The sequence below is a fragment of the Polypterus senegalus genome, chromosome 12 (assembly GCF_016835505.1).
Source record: "Polypterus senegalus isolate Bchr_013 chromosome 12, ASM1683550v1, whole genome shotgun sequence".
Classification (NCBI taxonomy): Eukaryota; Metazoa; Chordata; class Cladistia; order Polypteriformes; family Polypteridae; genus Polypterus; species Polypterus senegalus.
Window position 1 is genome coordinate 147476049 of NC_053165.1, and position 13891 is coordinate 147489939.

At 35.2% G+C, this 13891-nt stretch overlaps 1 protein-coding gene across 2 annotated transcripts in view; it reads left to right on the forward strand.

Moving 5' to 3' along the window:
- The window catches only part of LOC120540828 (protogenin-like), a 112624-nt gene that overhangs the window by 54493 nt on the left and 44240 nt on the right, over nucleotides 1-13891 (forward strand). For both annotated transcript variants that reach the window (XM_039771906.1, XM_039771907.1), the window contains exons 5-8: nucleotides 1028-1165; nucleotides 1448-1606; nucleotides 1701-1860; nucleotides 2882-3129. In XM_039771906.1, the coding sequence (XP_039627840.1) occupies nucleotides 1028-1165; nucleotides 1448-1606; nucleotides 1701-1860; nucleotides 2882-3129 (705 nt within the window). The remainder of the gene's footprint in view (nucleotides 1-1027; nucleotides 1166-1447; nucleotides 1607-1700; nucleotides 1861-2881; nucleotides 3130-13891) is intronic.

Below are 13891 nucleotides of genomic sequence, written 5' to 3' on the forward strand. Positions count from 1 at the left end.
GCGTACAAGATGTTGAATAACCATATTCAATCAGTTTGTTTTAATAATCATATCTGTCGTAACACTTGTGGGAAATAATGCTGCAAAAAGTTTTAACAACCACATTCATTTAATCACTTTTTACAAAGTGCTTTTCTCATCGAAAACTAACAGAAAATGCTGTACGATGGAATTGACCAAAATCTTCAGTCATCTCTCTACAGTATTTACTGAAAGCCTCTTAATCCAATATCAGGGAGCAAGAGACTAACATAGGAAAAATAGGAAAATAGGCAGAAGCCATTCCTGTATTTGGCTCTAGGCCACTGTAGAGCGCATAGATCCAGACCTTTAAACTTGCTTATATTCTTGGCTACTTTAGAGTCACCAAGCAAAGTACCATATATAAAAATCTTTAGGATGTTTGATGGAAACACAACATAAGCATGGCAAAAATGTTTAAACTTCAATTCAAATCGACTTGAAGTTTAGCCTGGAGCTGTGTCAGTCATAAGTTATATTTCTGTACTAGTACTGTACAAGATGTACAGCAGTTAAAGAATCCACCATCACAACGCACATTAACCATTTTTAATCATGTTTTTTTTCATACTAGTAAAACTTTATATAGCACCCTTCACAATAATCATATACAGTACTCTCATAGAACAATATACAAGGGAGCTTACCTGCTCAGTCAGCCAGTCAGTCTTTATACAGTATGTCATAATTCACAGGTATGGCAGTGCAACTTATTCAGAAGATGTATCCTCTTGTTATTCATGAAGCACCTTCAAAACAATTCCCGTAACCAAAAAGGTGTTCATACAACTGTATCTTTTATAATAGTAATTATTACAATGCACATTGTCAATTATTTTTTTGAGCTAATTTGAGGGGCAACAGGAGGTGTGGTGGTTATCATTATGATACTGGGTTTAAATCATGGCCTATTCAATTTCTGGAGGGGTTTGGGGGTCATCTGATTTGATTTTGTTGGTATCTCTAAAATGGATAAAGTTCAATGCTTGTCACATGCTTCTCCCAGTTACAGGAGCCATTGTGCCACGAAAGCCCAGCATCATTGCAGGACCACAGAACATCACAGCATCTCTTCATCAAAGTGCTATCTTGGAGTGTGTTGCAATTGGCAACCCAAAGCCCATTGTTTCATGGAGTCGTTTAGGTGAGCTTTTTGTCTGTGTGCAGTTGCTCTGTTAAAAAAGACATTGTTTTACACAGAGTATCTTTTATTAACATATTAAATTGATTTTCAGGCTGGTCAATAGACTGCTATATTGATCACAATATACAAGAATATTTTTTAAAATAAATTATTATTATATGAATATTTTTTACTTTTGATTAGCATGTGTAACTGGTTCATCTGTGCCACACTCTTTATGTTCTGCAAAAGCATTAAACTAAATGAGAGACTTCTGTCTGTCTCTTTTTGTTAAAATAATAGACCACAAGCCAATCGATGTATTCAACACACGTGTTCTGGGCAATGGGAACCTCATTATCTCAGATGTGAAACTGGAACATACTGGCGTATACGTGTGTAGAGCTACCACTCCTGGGACACGCAATTTCACTGTTGCCATGGCACTGCTTACTGTTCTAGGTATGTTCAGTGTGGAAATTTGACCTTCAGCTCTAGATCCCTTCATTTTCCTACCTGTGGTGCTCTCTCACATCTATTTATTTATTTTTAACAGCTCCTCCAGCTTTCGTTGAATGGCCTGAGAGCTTGACAAGGCCTCGGGCTGGAACAGCACGGTTTGTTTGTCAGGCAGAGGGCATTCCTACACCAAAGATAACTTGGCTGAAAAATGGTGAAAGGATTCATTCAAATGGCCGTATCAAGATGTACAACAGGTATGTCCATCTGTAACCATTGTGATTAAACAAGGGGAAAAGTTCAGCAACATCTACTTCAAGGCTAACTCAAAAATATTAAATGTATTTGGCACATTTGTTAGAAATTCTTTATTGTAAAATCGTACATATAAGATGTTTAAAAATGAATATCATACAAAGGGAGATTGAATAGCTGGACAGTGAATTAGTTTATAGGGTAATATTCCATTCATCCATTATGAAACTCGTATTCATTATAATTACCATTATGTGACATTCTGATTCTTAGAAAATATTTCTTCTTATAAACGAAAAACTAGGATTTATCCTGATTCACATAAGTATTGTAATTCACTAAAATGGTATTTCTTTTGCATGTATAAGAAAATTGTACAGAGCTGAAAAAGGTTGCATGATGGGTAGGAAGCTTAAAGAGCTAAAACAGAAGACAAACTCACTAGGAATAACAGAAAATGTTTTTGGAATGGACTGTGCATAATTCCAGGACAAGGGCAATCCAGGGCTCAGGTGCTGGAGTGGAATGTGGAGAAAACTAACAAACCAAACCATTTTTAAGTTTTCCTCCCACCACCACATCCAGATTCTGCACAACTAAATACAATTAAACTTTAAATTAGTTTGCATTAAGGTACATACTGTAAACGTTTTTGTGATTTTAATTGTTTATGATATTTTCATCACCATGACTGGAACTTTTTAAAACAAAGATTGCATAACATGTACATTATATGTAAGCAGCAGTCTTTGGTTCTGAAATATGCTGCTCCATGTCAAATATTTGTCACTGTGAGAGGCAGTGTATAAAGTGAAGATTTGTTTTATGTTAATAGTAAACATTTACCTCTTAAAATAAGATATCATTTTTTAGCATTTTCAAATATACAAAGTGGGCTATGTAAAATAAGATCTTACAGATATTTAGTTAATGTGTAAACTAATTAATCATTTATGTATATATATTTGGTTTAACAGCATTTCCAGATTGAGTTATTTTTTGTATACTTTAAATTTTTTTTAGTAAACTCGTCATAAACCAGATCATTCCAGAAGATGATGCGATTTACCAGTGCATGGCTGAGAACGACCAGGGCTCTATCCTCTCTACTGCCAGACTTATTGTGGTCATGTCTGAAGACCGACCCAGTGCACCCAGGAGTGTGAGAGCTGAATCTGTGTCTAGTTCAGCAATTTTGCTGGCCTGGGACCGTCCTTTGTACAATTCACATAAAGTTATTGCCTACTCTGTGCACTACATGAAAGCTGAAGGTAAGTAATACAAAGTCTTTCGTAGCAATAACAAAGAGATCACTCTGTTTCAGTTTGCCCAGGCATTCTGATGAAACCTACTGCGGGTTGTATTTTATATATGTTACAATGGGAGGCACACATAGTGGTACAGTGGCTTGCGCTGCCGACTTGCAGCTCCTGGAGCCTATGTTCATCTTTCACCCTGAGCATTGTCCGATTTTTAACTAGGTACTCTGATTTTACTCCTACATCTGAAAAACACACTGCCCATATTAGGTTAATTAGGTAATTTAAAATGGCCAAAGTGTATGTGATAAACATCCTGACATGTAAAGTTGTACCATCATAGTTTGGATCCTTCTTTGCTGCTGATGCTTTCAGAATAGACATAAAAGTCCTTGCATCACTATAGATCAGTTATGTGAGTTTACATGGATAGATGAGTAGACATATTACCAAATTTGCTTTATCAGTTTGCTTTTTGTGGTTGTGCAATGGCAAATCAAGAGTCTAATCAAGGTGGTACTTCTGCGGCCCTTCACTTATTTGGCATGATTGTTTTTTGATACTGTGAAAAGCGATTTACATTTCACTGTAATCAAAAGAAAAATAAGATATAAAAACGCTACAGTATTATCCACATTAAACAAATACCAGCACTGGATTACATAGTAAGGCTTTCTATATCTTCTGAGCTCTTTATTTTTTAATGATTGCCATGTAACTCTGATATCTAACTGAAAAGCACCGAGTCATTTACAAGTGATATATTTTTTTGTTAAACTAAATTGAAGCAGAAAGATTTTTTAATCTATATAAATAGTAAATTTTAAAATTGTGAATGAAGCTTTTTATCATTTATTAGTTTTTAACTGCAAGTGGTGCTGTATAAAATAACATAATGCCCTTAAACCCAGTTAATGAAGATTAGAATTGCACAGAGGGGCAAAGCCTGTCCCAGATGCAATGCAGAAACCTATTCGGAATGGAGAACCAGTAGAGCCACATATGCACACCAATGGGGACCAATGTAGTGTTGCCAGTTAAGTTAATATGCATGTCTTTGTGATGTGGGAAGAAAACTGGAGTATTTGGAGAAACAATGTGCAAAGTTAGAGGGTACAAATGATACATCGAAAACTAGGCCTTGGAAACTTAATTCATAGGCGGTAGATCTAACTATTGAATGCCTATTCAGCCCTTCTATAAAATAAAGACTTTAAAGTAACACAAGATTAAATATAAAATTAGAAAATGTTTTTGGCAAGAAAAAGCTATTCAGCCCAACAATGCTTACCAACCCAGTCCATCTAATTTCTCCAAAATAGGTTCAAGTTGAATATTGGTATGCATGTTGATTTTGTCCCTAGGAGTAACAGCATATAACATTTATAAAATAAAGGTTTTGCATTAATGCATTAAAATCTTAAAATATTAAATAATACTTTTGAAAATGGTTATTAATAAGTGTTTAAAGTATATTCCAAATTATTCCTCCCGTAAGTTCTCCAAAGCCACTTATTCCACATCAGGGTTATGCAGAGCTGGAGAATATTCCAGCAGCTCTAGTCACATAGCAGAAACCTGTTCTGGGGTGAGGGGATGCCAATCCATTGCCGTGCATGTTCACAAACACATCTTCATTTTCAAATGCGTAATGTAAAATTAACAAATTTAGATTCCTTTTTGATTAAATTTGGTGTGATTCCTTAAAGTAAAGAAAGAACAATTTGATTCATGAAACAAAAGTCTAGTAAAGGCCTCAGGAGCATTCCTATCTAACCTCTTTATTGTTGCATTTTTAGTGTAGTCTTGTCTAAATTTAAAAACCAACAAACAAAGAATGCTGAGTTTACACTCTGTTTTTACAATTAAAGATAACTTTTCAAACTTCAAATTATGATTATGTTGAGGGTAAGCACTAGACATAGCTAAAAGCAAAGACTTCTTTTATCCTGTGACCCTGCATGGGACAATAAGGATATAGTTGTATTCTCGGAGATCTCCAAAGCAACTCTTTCTTCTGCTAATTCTTTAGTTCTCCAATTTTATGACCTTAATGATGCCAATCAGCCACTCCTTTGACAGCTTTTGAAGTAAGGGCATGATAACAACATTCTGATGGTATGTGTTAACAATATGCTTTTATCAAAAATTCCTCACACCACATACTATTTAATGATAAAGTTTTTTGAATAATCAAGAAACTACTGAAAAGTTTAAATTGTTTTATAAAAAAATCTCAGAGTTAGCAACTAAATCTGTCTTATGCTCCCCAGTAGAGTAATGTGAGAGCAAGCAGGAAAGTGGTGATAAACATAGCAGGCAGCTCCGCCCTAGTGTAGAAACAAAGGGAAACTATTCAGGGCCTAATGGTGAGACCAGCTTTCTTTAATGGTTGGAAATAAAGTGAATATTAAAACATGCTACCCATATTTTACTTTCAGTTTTGTTTTTTGAGTAGGAAGCATAGTTTTAAACTTTCACCCTCCAGATGAAGCTGTTAATCAGTTAGTAGCCAAATACATATTAAAGATGCTATATAAATAAAGACATATGCAAACAAGCTATCTAACTTCATCTCAAATTGTTCTTACACTGAAGAATATTATGAAAACTGGCTAATATTGAATATGAATGATTACTGTCTGTGTGGATTGTTTAATGGATACATGTTTCAGTGGGGTTTTCTCCAGATAATTCAGTTTTTTTGGCTATATCCAAATGTCAGCTATTAATGAAACTACAAATTCTAAATTGGCCCAGCATGGTTAAATTGCCCTGCAATAGACTGCTGTCTTGAATAAGGTTGGTTACTGGCTTGTGCCAACTGCTCTTGAAAAAAAAAACTTCATTAGCCTCTCCCCATTACACTAAAATTGGATTAAGCAAGTAAAAAAATGATAGATTACTTATGATGAACTGATCTGAATAGAGCTGAATCTCCAACTAATGTATACAACTCATGCAGGTGGAAAATAGGTATAACCACAATTGACCATTCAGCAAGGAAACCTTAGCAGGGTTTAATAATAAGAAATATTTAACTTAAGTGAGCTTTACAAACAATGAGCCTGGTAGTGGGGCATTTGTTTTATACTTAACCTGTTTTAATTCAGCCCATTAGTTTTTTTGTTATATATTTATGTATTTTTAAGAAAAGTTTTCATTGTTTGAAACCCTAAGCAATGAATTTAGGTTGGTAATAAATTATTTGACAGAGTTAAAGTGTGCTATATAATAGAAAGATTATATTTAATATGTAGATGTGGAAGGATTAATTTTTAATTGTACATATTAGTACATTGATTTATAGATCATCTTTCAAGGGTTTTGTGTGCATAGAATTTCATATCAGTATAATGGAGATAGATGTTAGATGTGATAAAGTGAAACAATAGGCACTATATGTGGTAGCCTCTGTATAATAAAAAAGATCTGAAATACGCTATATACAATTAAGAGATGGATGTCTTTTCCCATATCTACTGCCATTGGTGAGCCTGACATGAAGCACTTAAATGCACTAAACACAAATCATGAAACCTAGGTATTGCCTTTATTGTAGCTAGTATTATCCTCTGTGTGATGTTTACCACACCGAATTGGCAAACATTTTTCATTAAAGTCCTGAGTACATGGTTTCCAAGTGCCCCACAGAAAGGAATGTGGGAAACTGACCATCTGGTGTCAATCGTGTGTTGCCGGAGCAAAGGTCAAGAGAGAAGAATGACGTCCAGAGTGAAATGGGAACAGCAGCATTCTCTAAGCAAACAGTGTGTGCCGGCTGTCTGCTTCACCTCCAGACCTTTCTTTTGCTTTATTCTGAAAATGCAGCATCTTGCTTTGAAGATTTAGCATTACATTATCTTGAAAAATATTTGTGTTTGACCTTAGGCAAGCCACCAGTACAGAGGTTTTCATTTTCTACTGTTATCTAACAGTAACATCATGGAATCTGCAGTGGCAGAATTTTAAAATGGAATCTGAAGGAGAAATTAAAAATGAAGATTTAGGTTAATTCAAGTTTTAATAATTACTATAGATAAATATTTCACAGATCATTGCAGTTCATATTAGTTAAGTACCTGACACTTCAAAACCCTTGGAAGCTCTTGTTATTTAAAAAGTATCATATACAGAATAAACACAAAAATGAAACTGTCACATAAACCTGCAACAACACCAAGAAATTGGGACTGTAGGATGTTTTAGTCGCATAGTGTTATTGTTCCTACATTTATACCTACCTGTCCTCCTCTCTGACAGACCTGGTGTGAGCTAGTAGTGCATTAGTAAGTATCAGCATTTGATTACAGGCAGATTTAAATAATGGTGTATGTGTGTTTGTCTCTATATATGCATACACATTATCATATTTAATCAACTGTATTTCTTATTATTTATCAATATTTTGGGGACCTCATGGGAGTTAACTTCATATTTAGAATAAAAGGGAAGCTTCCTTGCAGTATCTTGAGATAGGAGTCTTGATGACAGGGAGATGTAACAGAGAATGACTATAGGTGTTTTTTTCAGGCATTTTGTGTAGGAGTACGGATAAGCCACTCCAAAATGTCTGAGGGGGATGAACATCTTTTTCAGTTCAATTCAGAGATGCAGATATAAGCTTACTTTTGGAGTTTATACTGCAGTTTTGCTTGTTACTGCATCTTCCTTCTTCATTTGATTAACAAACCAGCTATTTTGGTTTTATCTGGATTTGTGTTTTGGGATGTCCCAGAGTACAACACATACTGTGTATGTTAAAGTAAGAGGAAAAACCGAATGAGTCTTTCCCAATTGCCATTAGCATAGCTTCTGGTTTGCATGCTTTGTTGAAACAATGCAGGTAAAAAACTGGCCTGGTGTTCCATCTTTTGTAAAAAGAACAAGGACCTTCTACTACGTGCATCATGCACACCAACCTCTCTTCTGAATACCAATGTAAAGATACTCTCCAACATTCTATCCAGATGGATTGAGAAAGTACTTCCATCTGCAATATTATAAGACCAAACAGGATTTATTAAAGGCAGACACTTAATTTCTAATCTTCAACATTTGTATAATTTAATATATTTACCCATTATATCTAACACCCCAGAGATCCTATTTTCTTTAGATGCAGAAAAAGGATTTGATATGGTTGAAAGGGACTGCCTATTAACCACTTGAACAAATGTAGGTTTCGCCCAAACAGACATGCATGGATCAAACTACTTTATACTAGTCCTGAAGCATCAGTTCTTATTAACAACATTATTTCAGATAACTTCAATCTAGAACATGGTATTTGACAAGGCTGCCCCTTATTACCTTTGCTCTTTGTAATCGCCATTGAACCATTGGCTGTGTACTTTTGAAATGCATCAGAGATAAAGGAGATTCTCAGAGAAGGACTTGAACAGAAAATATCACTATATGCAGATGATATAGTACTTTATATATTGGACCCATAAAATACTGTGCCAGCAGTCCTAAAAGCATTAGCAGATTTTCAAAAGATATCTGGACTGAAAATCTATTTTAATAAAAGCATGCTTTTTCCATTGAATTCTCCAGCATGTAATATCAGACTGGATACCTTCCCATTTATCTTGGCAGATCAGTTTAAATATCATAGGGTAAATATTACAAATAAACATGATGCTGTTTTTCAACAAAATTTTGCTGTCTGCATCGAAAAACTTAAACAAGACATGTTTAAAGTTTTTACTCCCTGGTAGCACTGCTACAATGTGATTAGCAGGGAGAATCATGGTCTTCCCTCCACCTTACATTAGCAGGGAGAAACAACATTGTTAAGAAGACCATCCTTCCCAAGCTGCTCTTCCTATTTCAAAGCATCCTCATATACATTAACAAATATTTTTTTAAGAATTTAGACTCAATTATAACTGTATTTATTTGGAATTAGAAACATCCACACGTCCAAAGGGTGACTCTACAACAACCTAAAGTAGAGCGGGTCCTGTCACTAGCCAAATTTCACTTTTATTACTGGGCAGCAAAAATACAAGCTATAAAGACTTGGACATCGGCACAAATTGATGAATATCCATAAGTCTGGTTTGCAATAGAAATAAAATCTTACAGTACTTATTTATATTCCCTGCTATGTGCCCCTTTTAAAACAAATTACCATCATTACACTAAAAATCCAATTGCCCTTTATTCTCTCAGAAATGGAACCAATATAGGAAGGACTTTAGGACAGAAAAGCTTTTATCTGTTGCACCTCTACATAACAACAACCTTTTTCCACCCTCTCAAACATATACACTATTCAATGTCTAGAAAATGTTTGGGATTAAAAAACTTAAGAGACTTGTACATAGATAATGTCTTTGCATCTTATGAACTATTATGCTTCAAATACAACTTCTCATCAACACAATTCCTCTACTACTTTCAAGCTTGAAACTTTGCTAAACAGAACCTGGCCTATTTTCCTTACCTTCCACTTTGTTCTATTCCAGAAGAATTATTGATCAGTCTTGAAGACTTAAATAGCATCTCTGCATTTTATAAAAATATTTTAACATTTTTTCTTTTCAAAGACCCCAGAGTACTTTGGGGAAAGGATCTGTCACTTAATATTTCAGATAAGGAGTGAAAGGCAGCCATGCACAGAATACACTTAAACTCCATATGTGCAAAGCATTCAGTCATTCAACTTAAAATCTGTTATCAAGCACAATTATCTTGGTTAAAATTGTCCAAAATGTTTTCAGGGCACGATACAACCCGTGGTCGTTGCACTCTAGCTCCAGCTGCATTATGCCGCATGTTCTGGGCGTGCACCAAATTAACAACATATTGGATAAAAATCTTTGCATGCCTATCAGAGGGCCTTGGTGTCACAGTTACTCATAACGCATTAGCAGCTGTTTGGTGTACTCTCACAAGGCCTTAAAGTGGAGAAGGACAAGCACTTGCTCAGCTGGAAGAATCCCACCCACCACTCTTAAGTTAGTGGCTAACCGATGTTCTATACTACATGAAATTGGAAAAAATCTAATTCTCACTTAGAGAATCTGTTCAAAACTTTTTTTAAAATATGGCTGGATCTAATCAGTAACATTTTAGAATTAGCTTTGATTTTGTGGAAAGGGACACCCTTCTTTACTTGCTGTTTTTATAGAGTAGCTTTGGTTGCTGGCTCCTTTCTCTTTTGCTTGGGTGGGGGTTGAATTTTGCTTTGATTTGTTAAATTTAACTTGAATGTATGGAATGTTATCTGTTCCTAATTAAAATCAATACAAAATGGCCTGGTGTTTGCATACATATGATTTCTTATTCATTTTTGGATGGATAAATTAATAAATGTTAAGTAGCAGTTCTTATCTTTTATTTCTTCTTGCATAATGAGTCATTTTTTTCAAAGTATTCTTTGAAGATGTGAAGTACAGTGTTACTACCGCAGTCAGCAGGGTTAGAATACCTCTCTTTTTTCATTTTGTTTTTAATTTTCTGGCACACTTTTATCATATTAGATTGTAGAATCATGTTTCTCATGTTTGTCTGGATCTTTCATATTGACATTCATTCATTTTACAGTTCTGTTCTGGAGTAGAGGCTACCCAAAAATGGGTGAGAGGTAGGAAAGGGAAAAAGAATTACAGCCTAATTAAAATGAGGGCTAATTAAAGTGTGTGCTGGAGTGTGTTAATTCAACACTAGAGATTTTGTGAAGGTATTAAGAGCACGCTGGTTTGGGTGGAAGGCTGTCTTTGTGCTCTGTTATGCTTTCTTTCATTAGACCTCAGTATGAGGCCTAGCAGTGTATTCATCAGCTGAACAATACTTGTTCTATTTACCCTCAAGGATCTTGTTTACTAGGTCAGAAATCAGCCTGTTCAATTCAATATGAACAGGCAATCAGCCGTTCTGTTGTGCGACCTTTCTAATCTCTGCTAATTAAAATGCTATCATATGCATTGAAAAATGTGGGAAAATTTAATTGTGGAATTTGGCTTTCTGTGTGTTTGTAAGTTTGTCTGTTAAGAGGACGACTGAGTTTGATGAAGTGGGACCTTTTTTGTTGTTCTTAAATGGCTAGGCAAGGATCTTGGTAGAGACAGCTTTACAAATCCATTGTATACGGCAATGGCCAGCTTATTAGACGCCTGATTATATGTTAATTGGCAGTTACTGCTGAGAGTGAAGGGAATAGTAGCTATAAAAGGTATGTAAAAGGTTAAAACCTCCTCGTTGTCTGAATGTATGCAAATCTTAACACTTTCAGTCAATGCCATATTAGACAAAAAGAACTTTTCAAAATGTAAGGATAATGTAAAACATAACAAAAAAAGCCCATACAGTACTTCCTCAGAGGGACACAATAGTCTTTTTTGGCCCAAGATTTAAATTAATTCACTTTTGTTATTAGAGAGGGTTTGCTTTAACCTAAAAAGCTGCTGTTCATGATGTACTACATACTGATTGGACAGTTGGTATTGAGCATTTAAGAACATGACCAATTCTGTGACCAATGTGCATTCACTGTGATTATATTGTCAATCAGGAGAGACAAACTGTTTAACTGAAAGTCCACACTGCATTATGATATTGAGACCTTATTAAACCTGCTGTATCAAATACAGTTTATAAAGCAAAAGACAACATTTTAATGTTAAATTATCTAACACACCCAACAAACAACAATAATCAGTTTTCCCTTGAATTATATTTATGTGATTATAAATAAATACAAAACAGGATATTTAAAAATAGAAAACTATAAAATAAACACAAATGAAAAAACCTTACAAAGAATATAATGGACTAAAAATGTTATTCATTTTCTATCTATCTGTTACTTGAGTGTGGCGGTCTCACCACAGTAGCACTTTAGCATGTAGAAGTAACATTTTATGGCTTGATGAAATCGATCAGTGGCAATCCAAACTGCTTACAGTTCTCATGCAGGGTGGTAAAGCAGGTTTGTGGATAAAGGTTATTAAAGTTTCTATTAGGCCACATATGCATTCCACACAGATTTGTCCCCTGCTTTGTGCTGGCTGCTCTAAAACAGTCTTGCTTTTTGCAGAGGCTTTATAAACACCAGGATCAATTCCTATTACCTTAAAGTTGCTCTATTTTACTGACAACGCCAGCACTTCTTATAGTAATTATTGAGAGCTCAGCATATTGCAGCTCAATTGTTCTTTTTTTTTAATCGTGTAAGCAGTGTCAAGAATGAAACAGTTTTGTACTTGTGCGACTTTTAAACATCTTGTTTCTGAAGGTTGCTGTTTTTTTTTTTGCCTTTGTCAATTAACAGTCTTGGTGAGGAATGTTAACACTGAAACTTTAAGAACTGGCCTGGTTGAAAGCAAACATCCTTGCAGCCATGTGCCACCAGCATGCTGATTGAAGAGTCCTCAGGTCACTTTTTTTTTTTGGTCAGCTATCTATGACATTTATCTCATTACTTTATTTGCCCCAGTATTTTCACTTTGCACGCATTCCACCATAACCTATCATCTATGGGGGAGGAATGAAAGCTTTAGAGTAGTCAAAAATTTCGATCTCCTGTTCTCAACGGATCTTGACATTTTAGGGTCCCCTGATAATGAAAATATTGATATCTCGATGATGGGTATGCGTCTGTCAGTCTGTGTGTCACAGTTTCTTGTGGATCTCATCAATTGCCATTGATAATGACCTATTTTATGATCAGCATTAGAGCAGTAAATAATTTCTGAAATGTTATGGAATAGTTTAGGTAACTTGGTTCCTAGGGCGCAAAGCCTACTGACTCTCACATCTGAATTTTTTCCTTTATTATTATGCTGTTTGGCTTATCTTTTTATTTAGACATTGTGGAGAAAAAGATACCTTCATTGCAATAGATCTTCACTCTTAAAACCTGACATGTATCAGGGAAGGCAGAACCTTGCCTGACTGACATTTTCAGTTCCATGTTAGCTTCCTAGCTAGTAATAAGGCAGAGAACCAGGGGAAAGTCCCATGGTTCAGAAATACCAGGAGGGTTCCTCTTGAACTCCTTCTTTATAGAATACATTTTATTGTTTGTTTTTCTGAGTGATGTTTTCAAGTATGAAGACATTTTCAGCCATTTCATTGTATTTACTTCCAATGGCCATCAATATATACAGCCTTTTCTGCTTATGGCCATGTTGCTTTTATAGCCAAAAATTCATTGATGGTTTATCCTGTGCATCTACAGTATATGCCTTCCAAACCTAATTCAAACTGGAATGCACTGCCTTTTTGAGATACCTAATTCTAATTCAAATGTTTTGTGTTATGCCCTTACGGTTACTTCCTTCACTCAAGGTGTGATTAGAATATACAGTATATGTTAGCTTCACAGCAATTATTCAATGTTAACTGTCACCACAGATTTTCCTGCCATCTCTGTACCTGATCACAAAGTGACGTTCTAACTTGAATGGGCCTTTCAATCCCTTTGACAAGTTAATAATGGAATGTACCACTCATTGCAAATGCACATTACCCCTTTAGTTTGCCAGGAATGCCCAATGCCACTTTTCTATCTAATTCTGCCCCAGTCTAGTTATAATTACAAAGGACAGTCCAGCCTGGCTCTGCTACCACAGTCAATACAATTTTAATCAACAACATAACACTCCTTTAGCCAACTCTGAATTGAATACTCTAGTATGGAAAATGACAATTTTTTACTTCAAAATTTACTTGAAGACACTTTTCCACCTCTTTTTTATGTTTTAAGTGGAATGTGCCATGAATGCCAACAGTGTTTCCCTTTTTGTTTCATTCTGATTTT